The sequence below is a fragment of the Protomyctophum bolini genome (genome assembly GCF_963924005.1).
Source record: "Protomyctophum bolini genome assembly, chromosome: 1".
NCBI lineage: Eukaryota > Metazoa > Chordata > Actinopteri > Myctophiformes > Myctophidae > Protomyctophum > Protomyctophum bolini.
In genome coordinates this window covers 11,820,789-11,844,397 of record NC_137862.1, presented here as the reverse complement: position 1 = coordinate 11,844,397, position 23,609 = coordinate 11,820,789, and the positions used below count along the sequence as shown (strand labels likewise).

At 42.7% G+C, this 23,609-nt stretch overlaps 2 protein-coding genes across 11 annotated transcripts in view; one reads left to right on the top strand and one right to left on the bottom strand.

Annotated features, from left to right (window-relative positions):
- The first annotated feature begins 7,192 nt into the window (after window positions 1-7,192).
- Window positions 7,193-14,788, top strand: gldn (gliomedin). Of its 2 annotated transcripts, XM_080774954.1 has the most exons (11): window positions 7,193-7,496; window positions 7,604-8,184; window positions 8,550-8,601; window positions 9,270-9,287; window positions 9,638-9,736; window positions 10,693-10,785; window positions 11,341-11,457; window positions 11,830-11,913; window positions 12,215-12,340; window positions 12,836-12,986; window positions 13,142-14,788. In XM_080774954.1, exons 2-11 carry the CDS (start codon window positions 7,666-7,668, stop codon window positions 13,605-13,607), a joined length of 1,725 nt encoding a protein of 574 aa, XP_080631080.1. In that variant the 5' UTR covers window positions 7,193-7,496; window positions 7,604-7,665; the 3' UTR covers window positions 13,608-14,788. The 2 variants fall into 2 exon arrangements, with proteins under 2 accessions (XP_080631080.1, XP_080631081.1); XM_080774955.1 differs by having other exon boundaries at window positions 7,193-8,184; window positions 9,638-9,727.
- Window positions 14,504-23,609, bottom strand: part of dmxl2 (Dmx-like 2) — a 48,730-nt gene continuing 39,624 nt past the window's right edge. For all 9 annotated transcript variants that reach the window (XM_080774180.1, XM_080774183.1, XM_080774184.1 and 6 more), the window contains 9 exons: window positions 23,073-23,194; window positions 21,902-22,043; window positions 20,296-20,356; window positions 20,052-20,179; window positions 19,414-19,491; window positions 17,838-17,929; window positions 17,042-17,094; window positions 16,462-16,679; window positions 14,504-16,240 (listed from right to left, as the gene is read on the bottom strand). In XM_080774180.1, the coding sequence (XP_080630306.1) occupies window positions 16,031-16,240; window positions 16,462-16,679; window positions 17,042-17,094; window positions 17,838-17,929; window positions 19,414-19,491; window positions 20,052-20,179; window positions 20,296-20,356; window positions 21,902-22,043; window positions 23,073-23,194 (1,104 nt within the window). In that variant the 3' untranslated portion in view covers window positions 14,504-16,030. The remainder of the gene's footprint in view (window positions 16,241-16,461; window positions 16,680-17,041; window positions 17,095-17,837; window positions 17,930-19,413; window positions 19,492-20,051; window positions 20,180-20,295; window positions 20,357-21,901; window positions 22,044-23,072; window positions 23,195-23,609) is intronic.

The window sequence follows — 23,609 nt, the reverse complement described above, 5'->3', positions numbered from 1 at the left end:
TCCATGCAGGCGGTGGGCACAAACCTTACACCTGCACCAAACAGACGCCCCTAAAGTACTGCATGTTTCTGTATGTCTCTTTTCTTATTGTATTTCTCTGTACTGTGATTGTTCTGTATACCTTTGTCAAACCTCATCAATCTCAACTCATTCTTTATCATTACATTACAATGCTTGTTAAAGCCTCCCTTCATCCTGCCTCTCCCCATACAACTCTATTGTATTATCTTGTCTCTTTGCTTTCTATGAAAGTATTACAACGGTGCTATGTTGTTGTTTTAACACCAATGCCACAAGGTTGATTTTGGATATTTTTTTAAACTTGTAAGTCGTTTAACTCTCCTTCATACTGTATGTCCCGGTCGTTCTCTGCAATGTTTTTCCATTTGTGACAATGCCGATGTTGTTTTGGGAAGGCAGGGCCTTTGTACCATTTAAACTGTATAAAGGATTCACTGTTAATTCACTCACCGCCTACATGCGGGCGCAAGAATGTGAAGTGTTCAAATGGCTGTCTGTGTACTGGGGGGCCCAGCCTAGATAGCGCTGCCCCGTATGACGAATGAAGTGTGGATTCCACTGCATGCATAAGCATAGAGGTTCCCTCGGTCACAGCTCCACGCCACCCATCTGTTCCCACTCCGACTGGCAGAGTTCTTACGTAAGACACATGTTAATGTAACCCTGTCGCTGGTCGCTGTGTCGTGGTCAACCGCATCTTTGTCTACATGACTCCACCCCACTCCTGTGCAATTGTACATAGATAGTAAAATCTTCATGTTCGCAACCTGACAAGCTGTGAGCCACTGGCTAGATGGGTTATAATGCTTAACCACTTAAGGCCCCATACTACTGTCATACATACTGTCATACATGAAAAGTGTATTGTGTAAATTTAATCTACAAATGTTGCCAGCCAGCTATGTTCCCTCAGCACTATTTTACTTCAGCTTATGGTTGGGGTTAGTGTTGGGGTTCGAGTCAGGGTTGTGGGAACATATAGGGCTGAGGGGAACATACTGATACACTTGCCTGTGTGCTATGCTACTTTTGAAAATAAATTATTTGCCTATGACACCAGGTTCAAAGTGATTACTTCATACTCCATTGCATACCATGTCGCTTGCTAAAAGAGCACATCTACAACAATTATGTATCAACAAGCTGTTAACATTATGTAGAACTGTTCTTTTAAGGTAAGTGACAGCTGTTCTATGGAGTAGAAAAATTATAAATAGAGAAGCAGGTGGAAATTAAGTCGCATCAACAGCTTCTTGTGACGTTTGAATTAGGTTGTCTCTTCCTTATCTGGGTTTTCTTACATCATGGATCATTCTCATCATGTCATCCACAATGTATATAGGCTATGTTGATTTGTGAGAGTTTTAAACATGTATATTTAATTCATGGAATTACCATAAGTTATGCAACATTTTAGCCAAGGGTCAGAGGTTTGAAAAATGGGGCTGCTCCAGTACGTGTGTCTTCACAGAACACTGAAGGCTTTCAGAAACTCACAATATGTTTTAAACTTTCTCTTTCTCGCCACGTTCTCTTTTGATTGATGCTACTGACAAACATTGTGAAACTGACTCTGTTTCACTGTACTTCCTTGAAGGGTCCATGTATATATGGAAATCCTTGAAGATCAGATAAACCTTGACTTGAATGCAATATATGAAACAGTACTAGAAAGGTTTATTTACACTACAGCATTGCAACATTCACACATCAGACAGAGACACACATCAGTGAGCTGCTCTTCCTGAACGGTCTGTTCATAATTTGCCAAAATAAAAAAATATTACGTTAGATCTCTTCTCTATAGCTTGTTAGTGCTAAAACTTCTCTTCTCTTCCGCAGCTATTAAACAAAGGAGCCACTGAAGCTGACAGCTGTGACCTGCCGACCTGAACTCCCTTCAAACGGCCTTATATCTGCACCTGCGCTGCCCCTGATCTCAGCTCTCAAACTGCAACTAGCAAACACAGGATAATCAATACTAAACAATATCTCCCTTCTATTCAGGCCAGTGCAGGGACAGTTTGGACACTTAACTACAGCCTTGACAAAGCAGAATAACCTAAGAACAGTAAGAAAGTGTTCGCCTTTGGCTGATGAATATGTACGTTTACTTTTTACCATGTTGTGCTAATGTCATATAGGCCTATATGGTGTGACTTGGTGTCACATGTTTCTGTTTCTTAGATCTGTGTTTTTCCTGATCACTTAATGGTAATAAGAATGTGAATTAGATTAGGATGTTATTTAGATGCAGATGCTATAGGTTTGTTGTGTATCTTATAGTTTCAATGTTCAGAATGTTATTTACATAATTGTTTACAAAGTTGCTATATAGTATATATCCTACAGGTTCTTGAGGCACTATGCTATTCTCTCTACATTTTATTTATGTGATTATTTACCTGAGTTATTTTAAGTCTCTCTCTGGTCCTCACTCATGGTGCTGATAGCCTGGTGCTGCTCTGCCACAGCTGGTGGTGCTGTTGGCTTGGGGGCCAAACAGGGCTCCAGTCAGACTCAGAGCCCCTCCACTGAAAGTTCTAGTTTCTCCATTTTCGGATATTAAAATGGTGATATCCTCTTCTTCAGGCTCGTCTTCTTCCTCTCCAGAGACAGAGGAGTTATGGCCGCTAACGTTGGCCACAACAGCTACATCACTTCAGCTTGCTCTGTTGGCATTAGCATCAGCGCTACTCCCGTGACTGCTATAGCAGCGCGCACCTGCATCTTCATGTGGCTTTAAAAATAAGTTTTGAAATCAAAGGAACCCGTTTCATAAATGTAGCCAAAACCGTGGCTTCATTATGGCTTCCTTAATTTGCTTTCCTCTTGGAAGCACTGCCCGGATTTCTGTAATCCATATTGAAAGGTGTCACACTTTGCCCTATAGTGTGGGTAGTGTTTGCCGAAAATATATGTAGGCACATGTAGGAAGAACAGCCAAAAGTGAGAAAACTGTCAGAGACCTTGGATGCAGAGAAGTCTGTTCTTTATTCACCTTTTCACACCATCAAAACTGAACGAAGGTATTTACATAACACAGCAACTGGCAGGTTGGTACTCACACCTCTGAAGTCCTGCTTTGACTGACTGGCAGTGGGAAGTCTTCCTACTTATATAGGCTAAGCCCCTCCCACGGACCATACCAACCCTAAATTGATTCCACAATTTCCCCAGTTACTCAATGTCCAGAGACACCACATTTCATATACACACATTTAAAGTGTTACATTATTCCACACATTATCCACATAATATACACAATGATAAATCAGAGTACTCTAAACAAACCCTCATACTGTTGGTATGTTCCCCACACCCCACAGCTGATAGTTGCTCCCTACAATGGAGTCAACCAATTACCAATCAAGCATCATCATCATCTCATTTACATACATATGCCAAAATAATATAATTCTCTGCAACATACACAATAAATAATAATTCAAACTTTAGCCATTCAGTCTCAGTGGCAGGCTGAACTGCCACAAAAGGATATCTGTCAAGTCTCTCAGTATCTCACAAAACAAAATTGACAGCTAACAGATCAGTATACACTGTGACGTTGACGTAAACCAAATTGGAAAACGCCAGCCTCAATCAGTCCCAATGATCTGATTGGACAAAACACAGACAGCGTGTGTCACATGAGATATATATAGGCCTCTATACTCAGAGCCATAGAGTAAGACAGAGTTACGAAACTCTGTTCACTTCATGGGGCTAGTCCAATGGCGGCTCTTCTACATAGACTTCTATTGGCGAAGTTTACGGAATGCATTGGAGTTTTTCGTGCTGCACAAAAAGAAAATCACAATATTTATTCATAATATTTGAGGCAAAAACAATTGCAATGCTGCCTGAAACAAGTAATCAGCAGAATAATCATTTCGAGTCCTTTATAGCTTCAGGAAGGCTTATTCCCTGAGAACCAAGGGTCCCTGGGCCCCGGCCTGGGCCCCAGCCCCACCGGCCCAGTGGCTCATTTATTTGGCCCTGGCTATAAGAGCATCAATGCCTACATTTTAATTGTAATTATCATCAAAGAAAATATCACTGCTCACATACAGTGCTATGTGACAAATAGTCTTTGAATCTTCAATTAAATAACCGTCTGCCATAAGATCGCCAGGGTGACTGTGGCTCAGGAGTTAGAGCAGCTGGTCCAATGATCCATGGGTCGGTGGTTAAAATCCAGGCTCCTCCTGTCTACATGTCAAAGTGTCCTTGGGCAAGACACTGAACCCCAAATTGCTTCCGATGTGCTGGTTGGTACCCTGCATGGCTTCCACCACAATTGTGTATGAATGGGAGAATGTAATGCACATGTATCTATGTAAAGTGCCTATAATTCTCAAGACTTTAAAAAGTGACATTATGACACTGACACTATTATCAGTTTTCTTTTTTTTATGGCTTTCGCCTTTATTTTATATGTTTTATGGAGGGACAGACAGTAGGCTGACAAGAAATGGGGAGAGAGATGGGGGGAAGACATGCAGTAAAAGGCCGTTCGGGATCGGGAGTCGAACCCACAGTACACTGCCAGACTGGATTACCAGCCAAGGTGCCTTATCAGTTTTCTTTTAAGAAATAGGCTACTATTGTGTGTGTATGTGTGTGTGTGTGTGTGTGTGTGTGTGTGTGCGTGCGTGCGCGCGGGGGGAGGGCATTTACACTTCTCCAAAGTACAAGGTCATGTAGTATTAAGGAGTGTCAGGCAGGGTGAGATGAGATGAAGCGTGCAGGGAGATTATTATGTCAGGTCATGGGGCGGTGGTTCTAACAACCTGGGCCAGCTGGACGTACATCTGTACCACAGTGAGGTGGTGAAGCTCATCTCCAGCAGATACTCCTCAGGCAGACACACACATTGCAACACACGCACGCTCGCACGCACACACACACACACACACACACACACACACACACACACACACACACACACACACACAGTGAGTAGAACGTATTTGGCTAAAGTGGAAGTTGAATTATACTGGTACGTACATTTGGCATGATATTGTTGCAATGTCAACTTATTTCTTAGGATTGATTTCTCTCCTTGCTACTGCTGTCTGCTGCTACTTATTATTGTTCTTGGTAAGGTACTATGTTTACCCAGGGTAACTGGACTAAGCTCAAGAACTTGTTTACAGCCAGGCCCTGCTCACAGAACATTTCATGGTAGAGGTTTAATGCCTTGTCCAAGGGCACTTCAGCGGTGGTAATTTTAACGTGCCGGTCCGGGGATACGAACTAGCGACCTTCCGATATCAAGACCGCAACGCAATCCGTTCGGCCACCGCTGCCTCTATTCATTGTTAGTATTGCTGCTATTCCTCTTTATCATTATGATTTCTTTGTTATACAATTGCTGCTACAAGGCTGTACGAGGAACCAACACATCTTATTATAGAAGTACAACAAGAACAACAAAGAAAAATAAATAATCTTGAATCTTGAATGATGATTTGTTTACTTTTCTATCTCGAGAGTGCTGTTATGGCTTGGAGGCCAATGCGATGGAAGATTGTGTTCACCACCAGACTCAGGCTGACCTCACAGAACACAGGGTAAAAGAATACAGTGGAACCGTGCATGCTGAAGATACTGCTGTGCTATGTACTGTACACATCTAGTCAGGCAATTACCGTAAAAATGGCAGATGTCTGCCCTGACCTACAGCTCCAGGGGCCTTCAGAGGCTGGCAATGGCAAAGTCTGATATTGACCTACCAGGACATGTTTAGCGCACGCACGCACGTGTGTGTTGTATTATGTGTAGAAGCTATATATATATATATATATACATACAGTATATATATATATACAGGTGATGTACCAAGTTGGTATCACCTGGATCTCCATGTGTGGAGCTGACTATCATCACCTGAATCTCCAAATTATGAAGATCACGACACTGACCTCATCAAACCCTGGATAGCCATACATGGTTTACATACTAGATCTGCATAATATGGAGCCGGCCAGCAACTCTAGGTCTACATATCTGACCTCACTGACACCAGATCCTGCTTCTCAACTGTGCCGTATTAAGAAGCTCTGTTGGTTCAGCGCGACCTTGCCCTTTTAGGCGTCTTACTGGTTTATCTGTTTCTATATATTTCCACCTCTGTCCTCTCTCTTCTCACATTACTACAAAATAATGGAGCATGCACAAAAATCTGTCTGTTCACATGATAGGCCAATTAACTGAATCCGCCACTTACATGTTTAATCTTTCATTGCAGAGGTTAGCAGCAATTTTAAGCAACCCTGTCATTTGTCTTGTAAAATGTCACTTTCTCGGCTCAAATCCGAGCAATGGAAATGGGTCATTGCTGTTGTTGGATGGACGCTGTGATGGCAAGGTCTATAGTGCCCCGGGAGAAAGGAGTAAGGATTCTTAAATGTTCTTGGCAGAGGTCCGAACAGTAATGGGAGTGAAATAGTCTCGCTCCCTTGGTTGAGAGAGAGACACTAATGTGTGATGAAGTGTGATTTAAAACCTACTCCTGTTATTCCTGCAAATTTTATTTTTAATCATTTGTGACATTGGATTTGCCATTTGTTGCTATACTTTATATGCATTTTAAAAAACAAAACGCACACACGCACGCACGCACACGCACGCACGCACGCACGCACGCACGCACGCACGCACGCACGCACGCACGCACGCACGCACACACACACACACACACACACACACACACACACACACACACACACACACACACACACACACACACACACACACACACACACACACACACACACAAAAATACATCAACAGTAAATGGCTTGCTATGTAAGAGCAAACCTTGCATGAGGATGCATTATACAACTTTAAATAAATCTCTTGGAAAGTCTTTGTATACCGACATGCAGCACAGAACAGGATATTTTCTGTTCAGATGCCTTTCTTTCAAATTTAAAGGCTGAATGATGAGTTAGAACCCATTTGATATTAGGCTATATATCTGTCTGTTGCTGTGTGTGTGTGTGTGTGTGTGTGTGTGTGTGTCTGCCCACGGCGGGGCACTAGAATGGGTTGTGCTGAATATAAATCAGGTGACTGAACAGGCGGGGGCTTTCTTCCCAGACAAGCCCAGAGGATTGTGTCATGCCCACCCCTACATTACAAATACATATTGTACACATACACTCTCTACTACACTTGGCACACAACAAGGACCGCTTTTACTAGTCTGCCTTCAGAGGGACAACCCGAGCTGACATCTACATCAAGGGGAAAACAGGGAATCAGTGACTGCTTGGATCTAAATGAACCTCATGATTTGGACGTGATCTAGAATTTCAGCACATCACAGGACCTTGTCATTGGATTAACAGGACTTCAGCTTCCATCAAGGAAGCGTAAAATCAGACATTGCTCTGTTCCTACAGGACACTGATGTTTTGGACTCTGGTCCCAAAACACACTTGAGAGAATCGTAGTTCCATTCTTCTGTGATCTCTAGAGAAGAGGAGAGGAGGAGAGGGCCATTCTTCTGTGATCTCTAGAGAAGAGGAGAGGAGGAGAGGGCCATTCTTCTGTGATCTCTAGAGAAGAGGAGAGGAGGAGAGGGCCATTCTTCTGTGATCTCTAGAGAAGAGGAGAGGAGGAGAGGGGCGAGCCATGTGGATCCCGACGCCCAGCATGACCGTGTCCCAGCGCGTGGTCCTGTATGGGACGTGTGCAGTGGCCGTGTTGAACTCTGTGGGTCTCCTGGTGCTCCTGGTCCAGCAGAACCAGCAGTGGGCTCGGTTGGAGCGGGCAGAGGCAAAGCTGGACGAGGTGGAGCAGAGCTCCGTGGTGGAGTTTCTCCAGGAGCTGCCGAGAGCAGGAGCCGGTGCACAGGGAGGCTCAGGTGGACAGTACCAGTACCAGTATTCCGGCAGGAACAAGAGGAGTCAAGAGGGAAAGAGTGAGCGGGAGGCAGAGCCGGGGCAGGAGCCCACTCAGCCGACCAAGCCGACCCTAGGGGAGGCACTGGGGACGACACAGGGGCCGACACAGGGGCCCATGACCCGGGGCGTGGAGGAAGAGGAGATGAGGCATGAGATGAAGAAGCATAGACACAGTCACAGTCATGGTCATCACAAGACGGAGGTGCAAGATGACATGCTGATGATGATGACCTACTCAATGGTGCCGGTGAGGAAGAAGAGACAGAGACAGAAAGACAGAGGCAGAGAGAAAGAGAGAGATTTAAATCTCTATTCCGGGGTGGCGAACAGCAGATCTACAGGCTCACAAGCTTATAGATTGGCTATTTTTGTCGAAGCAATTTGGTGCCCCAAGTATAGAAGCCTGGGGCACCCCAGTAAACGAAATACCGTACTGTACATACTGTATAAGTGGTTGAATAATGTATAATGGATTTGTATGGGTGTTGGTGAATGCGTTGGTGCATCAACAGTTTTCTTAATAGTAATTTGAATAATGTTTGTAATATCTGGCAATGTGATGGATTATGGAACATAGCAGAATTTGATGACATTCTGACTCTTTCTTTTTAGATCAAACTGCTCATTGACATTTGCAACAGCACTAAGGGAGTCTGCATTGCTGGTATGTCACAGTCATACATGTATCCTTTAAACCACTGTTAGCCAAACAGTGGGTCGGGACCCAACTGTGGGTCGCGAAAGCATTGTTATGGTTATGTTATTATTGTTATGGGTCCCCTTAGTCTTTGTTTCCTACATTTGGTTTTTAATTATTATTATTTCAAAACATATTTTTTTTAAACAGACCCCTACTGTGCTATTCTGGGTGGATATCAAGACCTGTCATTTCTATCTCATTGCCAACATAAAGCTATTCAATATGGCATGGTTATCGCAAAAAATTATATTCTGACCCTATTTTAATGCATGGCTAGCAGAATTGACCAACCTGCTGCAAATGGAAAAGATAAGATATGACGTTTCTCTTAAAACGACAGTAGCTATTTGACAGAATGTGGCAACCATTTTTTTCTCACCAATCATTAACAGGCTGAAGTATGTATGCATATGCACATGAGTATTCTATTTTCTAAAACTCTTAACTGTTCTACGTGTATTATTCAACAAGTAGTGGAAATAGCCAATCTACAGGCTCACCACGTGGCATGAAGCCACACGTTGTGAGCTTGTAGATACTGTAGGTCACAGGTTGAAAAGTTTGGGAACCACTGCTTTAAACTATAACCATGTGGAAGTCTTCATTCTTATAGCCTGTTTATTCTCTTTCAGGACCCCCAGGGCCCCCTGGTGAGTATAATTATAATTTTACTTTCAATCTGGCATCCAATGGCATGTCATTAAAGGTAAAGAAATGTAAAAATAGATTTAAACAAACCAACCAACATTGACTAAAATAGCAGATATACAAGTTAGCAACGGGTCACGTCGCGATGAGATGTGAGCTTGTAGAGCAGCTATTTTTGCTATTCATTGTACATTGAACCATAATTATAGGCCTTACTGTAAGTTGTTATTAACTGAGTTAAATGAACACAATAACTTGACTTGTTTCTTTAATTTGTGAGGAAGTGACCCATGTCTCCATGTTGAATGTGTTCTCCACTGCCCTTGGCTATGAGTTATTTTTGTGTTATTAGGGTTGCCTGGTCTTGATGCTAAGCCTGGGTACAATGGCACTGATGGCAGCCCAGGACAGGATGGACAGCCTGGGGTCGACGGCAAACGAGGTAAAAAAGGTAACAAGGGCACAACAGTCGGAGTCAAACACGTCTTCCCCCACAGTGCATCTGATCGGTGCCTTGGGCAAAATGAGCCTTTTTCGGTTTTCTTTCTTTCCTTTTCTTCTTCTTCTTCTTCTTCTTCTCTTTTTTCCTTTTAAGCAAAGTACCACTGGTACAATGCAACAGTCAAAGGGTTGAGTATGACCACAGGGTCAATACACCAAATGCATGCACTCTCACACTAGCATGTGCCCATTCACGCACAGACCTTCAAAACTAACTCCAGGAGTATTTCCAGATTATGCATGGATCACAGCAACAAAGTACAGTTTAATTGAGTACTGTAATTAATTTGAGTATCTGTACTTTACTTGAGTAATTTAATTGCATTCAAATGTTGCACTTTTGACTACGACGTTTCTAGGATGGGACAAAAAACATTATGAAATAATAAGGAAATGAAAATGGCAGTAGTATACAAGCTCACAGTGCATCACATTGTGATGCGTTGCGAGTTTGTTTCTGGAAAATCTTAGACTTTTTGGGGGGAAATGATAAATTGATAAAAAAAAGTAAATAATTGACAGAGTGACTTTCACATACGTATTCAAGTACTTTGGGATGTTGGTAGACTACTGGATTTCAGTGGGTGTTGCTTCCTGGAACTCGGTCATCATTAATGAACTGGAAAGAGGGGGTTGAAAGGTCTTTCTTTCCTACTCGGCTACTGGGCTAATGTTATTCATGATGACTGTGGTTTTGGGCATCAGCTGAATGAAGTGAAACTGCCTTTTCTGATCCGCTCTTCTCCCACATCCATTATGCTGCTCATGAGTGCATGGCATGTTTCACCAATCACTCAATGGAATGATTCATTGTTCTCACACCATGCTAATTTCACTGCATGTCTAAATGCACAAATATTCAAATAAAACTGGTGACCTCCTGTTCCGTCCCATCCCATCCTCCAGGTGAGAAAGGAGAACGAGGAGAGAAAGGAGATCCAGGACCTACAGGTGCTCAAGGAGAGAAAGCACAGCCATCCAATGATGTTATTCTGGAGGGCAAGTAGACCTTCATCCAAGAGTAAAAATGTACCTATAGACGAATTCAGAAACGGGTCTCATGGGTTTAAACCATAGACTGTAAAAAAAAATATGGACTGAAGCCTGTCAGTCCTTGAACTGTAAGTCACCATCTTTCTAGATCCGTTTGGGCCCAGCTGAATTCGTCTATACGCGTACATTTTTTACACTCTCACTCTCACAAGTTAAATTAACACTCTTCATTAAATTGTGATAACATGCCCTCTCATAGGAGAATCAGAACTGTGGCCACACCACAGATATGTGAAGTGTGAAATCATATTTAAGAATCCTACTGTATATAGTAGGAGTGCAGAGGGCTACCCATTCTAACAAATGTTTTTGTCTTTTTCGTACTGCTTTTGATGTTGATTTGTTGTCTGTTGTTTGTTAACCTGGCTCTGTGCAGCACTTGGGAACATTGGGAATATTTTGAAAGGTGCTATAAATCAAATTCATTATCATTGTCATTATCATAAATAAAACTCTAAAACTAAAGTAGAATGTATCATTATTAGATCCTCTTCTTTGCAGGTCCTCCGGGTCCTCCAGGTGCTCCTGGGTCCGCGGGCCCTCCAGGACCCCCTGGTCCACAGGGACCAGCCAGGAACAGGAGCCACAAAGGTCATCTTCATGCTGCCCAGACCCTGGGTGAGACCACATCATTCATTAGCTGTATAACACACAGGCCAGCGACTCTCAACGTGTGGGCCCAATTTATTGATAATACATTAATATAAAAACTTTTCATTGTGATAAATAACTTACAGACTATATTAGCTGAAAATGCACATGGCCCACCCGTCCGTCAAACCACTTAACACGACGGGAATAGCTGCTGTATTAAGAGGCCAGATATACTGTAGTGGGCCGATGCCTTTAAGATTTTCAAGTGGGCCCGGATCCAGAAAAGGTTGTGAACCGCAGGCTACATTAGTTCAACATAGAGTATACACTTTATGGTTTTCAAGTAGTGTTGGTTGGCCAGTCCATGAGTTATCATCCACACATCTCATGTTTCAGGGCCATCACACGCTATTCCAAACGATGGAACTTCATCTGGAAAGGAGCTTGGGAAGCTACGAGATAATCCAGCAAAGAAGAACGGTATGATTTTCCCCCTCACATAAAGAATGTTTGAGAATGTTTATGTAAAGCATTGTTTCTCAACGTGTAGTCTGGGGCCTGCCCATGCATTGCCACACTGAGTAGACCCATACAGGTTTAGACAGTTTAGAATGTAGCCTACAAATGGAAATGTTTGGTTCCATTTGTACGTTCTCAGAGTTACAGACCCACAAGGGCCCATTTGGACACCCTGGTGGTCTAGTCTGGACCCGATGCTGACAACCAGTAATGTTAAGAACCAATGCTGGGCATGCTGTCTATCATCTCGTCTGCTCCTCAGAGTGCCTCATCAAGTCCCTGATCAACCCCAGGAATGTGGCCAAGATGGAGAGCACGTTTGGCACGTGGATGAGAGACACTGCTTTGCTGAACGATGAGCATGTGTGGGTCGCGGAACACTTCTCTGGTACGTTGGTCACAGTGTGCTCACACCCAGTGGTGTAAAGAACAATCTTGATACATTTTTTTACTTTACTGGAGTACTTTTGCTTGGTAAAAGATAGGCCTAGTGCTTTTATCCACAGCACTTTCTACTTTTGGTACCAATACTTTGGTACTTTTACTCAGGTAATCTTTTTATTCTGGACATGTACTTGTAACAGTCAGAGTATTTCTACATTACAGTGTATTGAATTGATACTTTTACTTAAGTAAAACATGAGTACTTTTCCACCACTGTGGAACAGTGCAATCTGTGACACTACACGGTCACAGATTTAATGCGGTCAATCTGTGTTCGACTCCACTGCCTCGCATTGTGTCAGTATATGACCGTGGGTCCAGGACCGTAGTACAGTGCTGTTAATACAGTATACCTTTAGCCCTTGCTTGAACTTTGATAGTCAGACACAGTCACCCCATCATCAGCAGACCACTAACTGATTGCCTCTTTCGTCTGCAGGTCGTATTTTGAAAGAGTACAAAAGTCTTGCCGCCTTCCAGAACGGTAGCAGCAGCCTTGTGGATGCAAGGAAGTTCTATCAGGGTTGCGGCCACACGGTTCACAATGGCTCTTTCTACTATCACATCGCTGGCACATCCAATATTGCCAAGTAAGACATCATCACTTTTATGAAATGTGTAACAAAGACGGAATGCTGTGCTATAGTGTAGCACCAGCAGCCTCAGCCTGTTACTCTGAAACAATTCTCTGTTCTTTTCATCAGCACAAAGACAGCCTGAACATTCTGAGCGTTTCTGTTTCCAGATTTGATCTGCAGTCCAGAAGGCTCAGCACCCTCTTCATAGACAATGCTTTGTACAGCAACCTCGCCTACCTGCTCCAGAACTCCAAGACCTACTTCAAACTGGCGGTGGATGAGAACGGCCTGTGGCTGATCTTTGCCTCCAGCGTGGATGACAGCGTGATGGTGGCTCAGTTGGACCAGAAGACCTTCTCCGTCACGTCCTACATTAACACCACCTACCCCCGCACCAAGGCTGGCAACGCCTTCATTGCCTGCGGGGTTCTGTACATCACCGACACCAAGGACACCAGAGTAACCTTTGCTTTTGACCTCCTGAAGGACAAACCGGTCAATGTGACCTTTGAGTTGAGGTCGCCTGGCGGAGTGTTGTCCATGCTTTCCTACAGCCCCAAGGACAGACTCCTGTATGTGTGGGACCACGGCTATGTCAAACTGTATGTAGTGCACTTCCACTCCGACGACTGAGCAGTCACTATTCAATGAGTGGACAGTACGCTTACTGACAGTGGCAATTTCATTTTTGTTTTGCCCTGCATGTCAGATTTAAGTATTTTAAAGACTCGACATCGAGCCGACATTCGTTCACAGAATTTGTATTTATAAAATTCCCTCTATATATCTTTCCTTTTTAAAGACTGAAAAGGTGGTATTTGCCTGCATATACAGTAACCATTTTCATTGGCAGAAGACATAATCAATCAATACAGGCATATTGCAATATAATTTAATTATTAGTTCTCACCTCAAAAGGTAGCCATTAGTGCTGTATTTATTTCCTCTTCCCACTGTAGACAAGGGAATTACTACAGTAGGTTCAGAAGTTTTATCTGGCTGTTATCGTTTTAAACGTATCTGAACTTACTCTTCCCGTCTCAAGGTCTCTTTATTAGCCATTGTATATTAGGCTCTCATTCCCTGTAATTGCATGCCAATGTTTGATTTATTGCATGGATGTGAGATGTTTTAATCATTTAGAAAATCCCAACACCTGCTCAATACAGTATATGACGCCTGGTTTTCAGATGATGCAGCAAGGCCATTGGTACATTGTTCCCTGATGAAATAAAAATGTATTCACTTTACAAATGTAAAACTCAGATTGTGGAGTCCTCTCCCACACCTCCAGACTCCCCGTTATATTTCCCCTATGAAGTTCGCGATTGCATTACAGACTGAGACAGACAGCAGGCCCCAGTAAACTGTTCAAGTCTGTGTTACAAATGTGTAACAAAATGGAACCATAGGTAGGGTTACATTTGTACACCCTCTCAGTTACAATTGTATAAATGTAACACTGAGGATGAGTACTGTGTAGGAGCACTGGTAAAACACTTGACACAGATAGTAAACATGGACAGAAATAGGGACAGAAACACAAATCTCTTTAATAAATACCATACATACACTTAACAAAAAAGGTACAACTAATCCAGCTGGTATGATACAAACCAAAAAATAAAGAAAATGCTTTTATGTTTGTACAAGCTGTTGTGGTATTTCATATATATATATTTATATACTTTATATATTAAAACTATTTCAGACTTTTTACTATGAGGCCAAATAAAGCCAGACATTCATTTGTATATAACAGTTTCTTCTTTGTCAGCCTATTCATTTGAAATAAACTTTTGTACTATAGTGTCTCCAGATTCTGAGTGCAAATATCTATTCTTTATGGATGAAAAGTCAAAACAACTAGTGAGGTAACACAAACATACAGTATAACATGTTGCACTATTCTCCCATTCAGATACAGTAAGACCCCTTACATTCCTAACGTAAAAGGCAATAAGTTAAAACATAAATATCAATCGTTTTACAAAGGAAACAACAACAAACATGTAAATAATTTAAATAATAATAAAAAAAAAAGAAAAGGGAGAAAAAAAAATATCTTGTGCAAAACCAGAAGTGTACCTTTGTGTTTCTGCTTGGGGGTGGTAGGGCTTTAGGGATTGGACCAGACAAATGGGAGACATTGAAACCACAGTCACAGGAGTAAACACATCATCTTCCAAACAGGAATGTTCTAGCAGTGAGTCTGCCTCACAAACAGGCATTTGAGGGCAGGTGGGCGGGCAGGTGTACAGATGGCAGAGACAGCAGAGTGAGAACACACACGCACGCACACAGAGGACCAGATCAGGCCAGCTCGAGCCGTACCAGGTTACAGGTCAGAGTGTTTGACAGGGCAGCCAGTGAAACAAGGGGTCACTACAGGAGCAATGCACCATCAACTCTTCCATAAGGGCAGAGACAAGCCAGGAGGCGTGTGTGGGACTGGGGGGACCCATTGAAACAAAATGCAGATTCCAACAACTCCATTCACACTGGAAACCACTGACTTAATAACAAACCACAGTGGTTAAAAGTAGATGCTAAGAGATTTCAGCTGTGGGCACAAAATGACGACAGTTACACACTTTAAAATTTTTGCTTGAGCACTTTTACAGAGCACTATCAATAGACCTGTGATTGCACCGCGTAACGAGAACAGGACATGCATAGCTTCCCTATGGACACACTCTACGAGTAGAGATTTTAATCAATAAAATTACAATAAATCTAGCTTCCTTTTTTAAAAATCAAGTATGATACCTTTTGCTTGAGACCCATTGCTTTCAGGCTTTGGAAAATTAAAATATCTGCAACTCCCGCCTGCCGCTCTGGCTACGGTTTGCGATTGAACGGTAAAAACGCGTTCGGGGCAAACCGTGCACGCTTTGAGAGGCTGTGGGAAAAAAGCACGGTTATCCCTCAACCAACCTTCCTTCCGCCCCTTCCAGTTAAAACCAATTCTTTATGTCTAGCAAATTGTTACATAAATGCCTTCGTGTTCTCACTCTCCCTCATGTTATTATGACCCTTAGCAGTGGAAGCACGCATTACAGGATGTCAAACAGGTGGCTGGGGAGGTTGTAGCGGTCGGGGAGGACGCGCATCTTCAGCGTGCCGTCCGCCCCGCAGGTGAAGATGCGGTTGCCAGGTCGAGTCTCCGCCTGCATGACTCCGGCACCGATGTTGCGAAAGATCGACTGCTTGGCGTGTTCCGTGCTGAAGGAGTGCATGAGGCTCTGACCGGCCACCTTCCACACCTGGAGGGGAGAGATAATTGCGCATGAAAGCGGGAAACAAATTTGTTCTATCATACGATGGGTGTCCTATGCCAGAATTAGCCGATATAAAAGCTTCCAACGTGTAACTTTGTGATGCTTTGTGAGCTTGTATATCGCCTCTTTCCAGCACGGGACACACAACAATGTTTGCATCTGGGTTAATGTGTCTAGCGGTGAGCGACGAGCGGCTCGCAGGTCACCTTCATGTTGCCCTCGGCCGAGCCGGTGACGAAGAAGTCTTCGGAGGCGTCCAGGGCCATGGCCTTGATGGCGGAGTCGTGGGCCTGGAAGGTGTGGAGCAGCTGCCTCTGGCGGATGTCGAACACGCACACAAATCCCTTCCTGCCTCCAGTGATCAACAGCTGCTGTCTGGGAGCGTACTGCAGCACAGTGGCCCCGTTCTCATGGCAAGGGAAGGCTGACGGTACAACGGTAACATGTGAAACATGGTAGAATGTTGCTTAAATAATGATAGTAAAATAAAAATAGTACATGTGAAACATGGTTGAATGTTGCTTAAATGATGATAGGAAAATAAATGGTGTTCTGGGAAATTGGCCAGGGTCACTTTGATGCATCAAGGCCACTGAGCTGGTCCCAAAAACAATATGGGTACTGTAAATGGATCCCATTACAACGCAACTAATTGATGGTTAGGTCCAGCTGCTATTCAGCCAGAAATTATTTAACTGTTTTGGGGATTGCACCTTTTGAGTTTTGGTAATGAGGTTCGAGTTTCAGAACATGTATCCCAGCGATTGAGACAAACCGATTTCTTACCGTGGACCATGCTGTTGCCGGGCGAAACAAGAGTATCCCACAGGCATACATTTCTGTGGAGGAAGCAAATCAACAAGAGTGTTAAGTAAACAATAATGCCAAGAGATGAAAACACAAACGCACAAGATGACCCCCTGAAACATAGCATCCCTATTGTGGGGGGAGCATTTGACAACATAGCACATTTATAAGCTCACAACAAGGCATGTTACAACTCATTGTGGTCTTGTAGATCCGGTATTTTCGGGTTAAAGAGATTTGGTATAGAGGGAAAAAGAGCAGATCAAGCAAGCACAGAGACATCATTGAAGTAATTCGTTTTATATATATATATATAATCCTGGGTGCTACACTTCCTCTGCCAACCTGGGGGCAGAGGACTGACCTCATGCTTCTATGCATGAGGAATCCAAGCGGCTTCTTTTCACCTGACAGGAGAGTTTCCCTGGCCAGACGTAGCGTGTAGAAGGAACACGTTATTCCAACCAGTTCCTTTCGCCATCATCAGGCGCCCCGGCTGGCCAGGGGGAGGTAGTTTAGAGACCAGGATTACTGCCTGTTTTTTGTGAGGGTACCTACCCTAGGGGATACGGGGAGAACATGCAAACTCCAAACAGAAAAGCCCTTTCGCCAACCCCGCCTTCGGGTATGGGCACTGTTCTGGAGGAGAGAACACGCCCCCAGAGCCCACAGCGGGAATCGAAACCAGGACCTTCTAGCTGTGAGGCGACAGCACTAACGACTGTGCCACCGTGCACCCCTAAATATAAAAGGTTGAAGTGGTTAATTCGCTGACCTGCTGTCATTGGACTGTCCGGCCGTGGCGATGAGGCTTGAAGACGTGATGAAGGCGAAGTCACCGCAGGTCTTAGTGTGGCACTGCCAACTCTGAGGTCAGGGATGAGCGTGTAGAGAGGGAGAGCAGGTTAACGGATAAAACCACTGACAATGCCCTTTTATGGCACGCCTTCTTGTCAATGATTTTTAAATTCAAATGGATCTGGTAATTGTTAATTGAATCACTTTTATTTAGAATGTTCAGACAGACCCTTTTGAGTCCTCTTCCACTAGACAATCCTTGTGGGAATAGTGCCCAGTGTGGTAACATGCACAAGACCTGCTTTAATCATCCTCATACTGACTAGAAGTTCAAGATCCAATAATATAATCACTTGTGTTTCCACCCACGTGGTGTATATGTTTCAATGTCCATAAATTAGCAATACTACTAGACAGCTAAAACAGCTCCATTCGTATAAATTACTGTGACTATCCTGTTGCCATTCATTTTAATTACCTTAAAGGACAATTTAAGTTTTCAACCAAGGTTCATGTTTTAGGTTCTTATTAGAGAAAGTAACATTTTTGACAGGGGGGCGGGGGCATTCGAACATGCGGTTAAATATGTATTTTTTTTTTTTACAAAATGTTATAGCGATTTCTTTTTTTTTTTAAATAATTTACTACAGCCCTACTAGACCCCATATAATTACATCTGGCCACAAAAGATCACGGGATCTATTGAATGTGAAGGGGGAGGTGACAAACTGACATATTGAGCCTATACGACACACAGTATGGCATCCCCCTAGTACCCCCCTTCACATTTAGTAGATCCTGTCATCTTTTGTGGCTAGATGTCATTTCCTGGGGTCTAGTAGGACTCACTATAGTAAATAAAAATAAAGAAATCGCTATAACATTTTGTAGATAAGTCAGCCAACCCAGAAGGCTCAAACAACGTGAGGCATAACTGGATACCGTACACACTACAAACTCTTGATGAATTGCTACTAAATGTAATGATATTTGTTTTCATTTTTTCCAAATAAACTACTTGCCTATTCATTGTTTATTTCCTTGTATTTATCTTATTTTGATTTGGCATGACATATATATATATTTATCCCTGTGTTATTGTTACCATATTTTTTATTTTCAATGATACATTAATGATCCACAGAGGCGCTACACCTAAAGTCACATGACTATTGTCAGCACAGCTGTTTCCTGTTTATGATTATCACATGTCGTTTGATTGGTTGTCGACACCTTTCAAAATGTATTCAGTGATTCGTCAGTCCGTCTTGAATTAAGCCTGAGGAAGGTTTTACGACCGAAACATTGCTCTCCTAAATACAAAAAAATCTCTTGAACCAGCAAATGGCAGTGTCCGGTCTATTCCCTCCTACCTATATCACCTACACACCTGCTTGGAAACAAAATAGGTGTGGAAGTCTCTTCTTTACATTTAAAATGTTTTAAATTATACAATACTGCAGGGCTGTAAGTGGCTAACTTTCGAGAGGACTTCTTACAGGAGAGTTACAGTACATGAACCCTCAGCATTATGACAGCATGTATGCTCTCACCAGATAAGGTTTTGGGTTGGAGGAGGTCTGGTTAACCTGCCATAGACTCAGGAATCCTTCTCCATCTGCAACTCCACACTGCAAAGGATAATAATAATAATAAAACTTTATTTGTATAGCACCTTTCATGACATGAAATGCAGCTCAAAGTGCTTTACAGAGCAATGGAAAAAAAAAGAAAAGCAAGGCAAAGACATTAAAAAACAAGCAGTAATGCAATACAGTGAGGACATGAATAACAAAAAATAAAAGATCAATTAAAAGCAATGTTGTAGAAGTGGGTCTTGAGCTGTGCTTTAAAAATGTCTACAGAGGCTGCCTGACGAAGGTACAGTGGGAGCTTGTTCCATGCCGTCGGCCCGTAGAAGCAAAAAGCTGCTTCCCCGTATTTTTTGTTGCCATTTTTTTAGGCAAAGCAGGCGGTTTGGGACATATTTAGGCAGTCATGTAGGTAGGAAGGTGCGAGACCATTGAGAGCTTTATACACAAGTAAAATAATTTTAAAATCAATCCTAAAAACAACCGGAAGCCAGTGCAGTGAAGCCAAAACTGGATAAGGAAGAAACAAGTCAGGACAGCCATGACGGATAGACAAAACATGGCTGGTGAGTGGTGCACAAGCATCTTACAGTATGTACCTTATTGCCTTGGGAGTTGAAGTAGAGGCGGGTGACCCTGGCATTGCCCGCTTGTCTGAAGCAAATGAGCTGCTGTGGTCGGTTCCACTCGAACATCCTCACACTGCCGTCCTGAGCGCCAGTCATGTCTGACAGAGACACAGGCGAGACAGAGAAGCCCCGTTTAAACTCTCAAATGCGTCACATCGTATCATGTTTGACATGCACCTGTGCACTCACTGGGAGAAAAACTTCCATCACTTACAATACTGATATATGGGGTGGGACGTCATTCTCTTCACATTATTGAGGTTCCTCTTCATGATCTGAAAACAAACAAAAACAAACAAGAACATTAATTCATCTGAGAATTCTGATTGAAAACATATTCCAGCAGCCTAAGCCTTTTCAGAGCACTTTTACATGCAAAATCTTAAATTTCAAAGAAAGAAAAGAAAGATTATGCAGCAATTCTTAACATTGTATGTTTTCTCGGTTGTTTTGTAAGAGATGTGGGTGTACGTTGACCAAATTATGTCACGGCTCTCATTTTCTTATTTCCCCGTTTCTGGTGGTTGCAGCAATTTTCTAGCATGCTTATTGTTTTTGTTTACAAAAAAAAAGAAAAACACACATGCTATATGCTCTGGTCTAGAAAGCACAGTGCTAACACCAGGGAGAGTGACACCATTTTTACATAATCGCCTAATTGCAATTATTAAGGCCATAGGTTTCCATGTTGAAAAATGTTTTTTGTATTAGCGAAACATTATTAAATAAGTAATTTCATTGTATATTATTATTTAGTTATTTGCCATATCTGTCCTGTGTGATTTTTTTTATTCATACGTTCCAATGCCACACAGTTAAATCGTCATACGCAATTATTTATGTGACGCCAACTTAAATTTGTAACCGTGACAGCCCTAGAGACACGTTATCGCACCAATGTGTACATTATAAAACCATCCTTCTTCATTACAAACGGATGAATAATGACGTTATTGGAGATAATCCTCCAGGCTCAGATTCGTCGACAGTGGTTTGTGTGTAGTGCTCTGGGGACAGGAAGAACTGTTTGTCTACCTTGGGGTTGCTGGCTATAGGAGACTATCAGTGTTTATGCAGCGCTATCTATTCAACACAAACACACTGCCAGTCTACACACATTCAGCTGAGAGGCTGTTTAGTCCTTGGCCTGAGGCAGATAGATGGCTATTAAAATGCACACTTGCAACTGTGCAACTGGACGCATAAGAAAGTCCAAGTCTAGGACTAACTGCTTTCTAATTGTAGATCAAAAACATGTCCTTATCGCCATACCTTTTTATTATCCGAAATGAAATAAATGTAGACAGTATAATGCTAACCATTATTATATGCAGGATCAACCACAGAATACATAAGCATAGAACCATTTGTTATGGTTGTGTGGTCTCAAGGCTCACTACCAAAGCTCCCCTTCCCCCTGTTGGCAAATACTTGAAACTACATGATTCTTATTGACACTGGGAACTGGCCGTCAGTATTGGGAAAAAAAAATACTTTTTACTTCAGTAAAAGTATCAATACCGCAATATAAGAAATCTACAAGATCTTGTAGATCGAGCCAATAGGGCTGAAGTGGGCAATGAATTGTTTTGCAATAATAAAAATCTATAAAGTAAGAAGTTTTCAAATAATTGTAGTGGAGTAAAAATACACTATTTCTAGTTGTAGTGGAGTAGAAGTATTGGAAATTGCAATTAGAAATACTCAAGTAAAGTACAAATGCCTCAAATTGTACTTACTGTAGGTACCATATTTAAGTAAATGTACTTTGTTACTTTCCACCACTGTGTATGTACAAATTCTATGACTGTACTACATACCACACTGGCTCCCATGCTGGTCTGCCCACTGCCCAGCCAGGGCATGGAGGAGGCCACAGGCATCTGTTGCTGGGCAAAGGCTGCAGGGTTACTAGCCTGGGCGATGTTGGTCTGAGACGAACGGTAATCTGCATCATCAGAGCTGTAAAACACAATATGAAGACGGTCAACAGTCTTTATCTACATCATCAGAGCTGTAAAACACAATATGAAGACGGTCAACAGTCTTCCATCTACATCATCAGAGCTGTAAAACACAATATGAAGACGGTCAACAGTCTTCCATCTATTCTACATCAGAGCTGTAAAACACAATATGAAGACGGTCAACAGTCTTTATCTACATCATCAGAGCTGTAAAACACAATATGAAGACGGTCAACAGTCTTTATCTACATCATCAGAGCTGTAAAACACAATATGAAGACGGTCAACAGTCTTTATCTACATCAGAGCTGTAAAACACAATATGAAGACGGTCAACAGTCTTCCATCTATTCTACATCAGAGCTGTAAAACACAATATGAAGACGGTCAACAGTCTTCTATCTACATCATCAGAGCTGTAAAACACAATATGAAGACGGTCAACAGTCTTCTATCTACATCATCAGAGATGTGTAAAACACAATATGAAGACGGTCAACAGTCTTCTATCTACATCATCAGAGCTGTAAAACACAATATGAAGACGGTCAACAGTCTTCTATCTACATCATCAGAGCTGTAAAACACAATATGGTCAACACTAGTCTTACTAGTTTATACTTTAGAGCAAATAGATCGATGTCCGGCGGAAACCTTGTATCTCCATTATTCATCTTTTATGTTTTTTTCATAAATTGAAAGTCCTATTTTATACTTTATGGCATCTTGGAATTTAGCTATTTCTGCAAAGGTTTTATCACATTTCTTAAACTTTTCACCTGCAATGTCCAAAATAGGGATGCCAAGATGAAAGTGGCTAAATATGTATATATTTTTTAAATGTTTAACCAATGATAAGTATTAACAAAAGCTTGTGACTAATGAATAGCTATATTGGATGCATTGGAACACAGGTTCTTCCTTCCATTTCCTGAACAGCGGTTTATGACATAAAATAAGGTTCCGGCCCGACAGTGACAATAGCCCAGAATGGCAGCATGGTCTGTATGGAGGTTTTTCTGACCAGCGGGACTCCTTGTCAAAGTCCTCTCCTATCCAGGTGTAGGGCTGGGCGGCCACCAGCGTGGACACGTCCACCTCCTGGACGTCATGGGTGGATGCCAGCACGATCTCATTGGAGTTGGCCTAGTGAGAGAGAACCGAGGGAGGGAGACAGAGAGAGAACCGAGGGAGGGAGACAGAGAGAGAACCGAGGGAGGGAGACAGAGAGAGAACCGAGGGAGGGAGACAGAGAGAGAACCGAGGGAGGGAGACAGAGAGAGAACCGAGGGAGGGAGACAGAGAGAGAACCAAGGGAGGGAGACAGAGAGAGAACCGAGGGAGGGAGACAGAGAGAGAACCGAGGGAGGGAGACAGAGAGAGAACCGAGGGAGGGAGACAGAGAGAGAACCGAGGGAGGGAGACAGATAGAGAACCGAGGGAGGGAGACAGAGAGAGAACCGAGGGAGACAGAGAGAGAACCGAGGGAGGGAGACAGAGAGAGAACCGAGGGAGGGAGACAGAGAGAGAACCGAGGGAGACAGAGAGAGAACCGAGGGAG

Excerpts from the sequence above, each read along its gene's own strand:
- gldn (XM_080774954.1), top strand. The coding sequence starts at position 7,666 with ATGTGGATCCCGACGCCCAGCATGACCGTGTCCCAGCGCGTGGTCCTG. Across the intron at positions 9,737-10,692 it reads CGGCAAACGAGGTAAAAAAG|GTGAGAAAGGAGAACGAGGA; the intron begins GTAACAAGGGCA and ends CCCATCCTCCAG. Across the intron at positions 11,914-12,214 it reads TAATCCAGCAAAGAAGAACG|AGTGCCTCATCAAGTCCCTG; the intron begins GTATGATTTTCC and ends TCTGCTCCTCAG.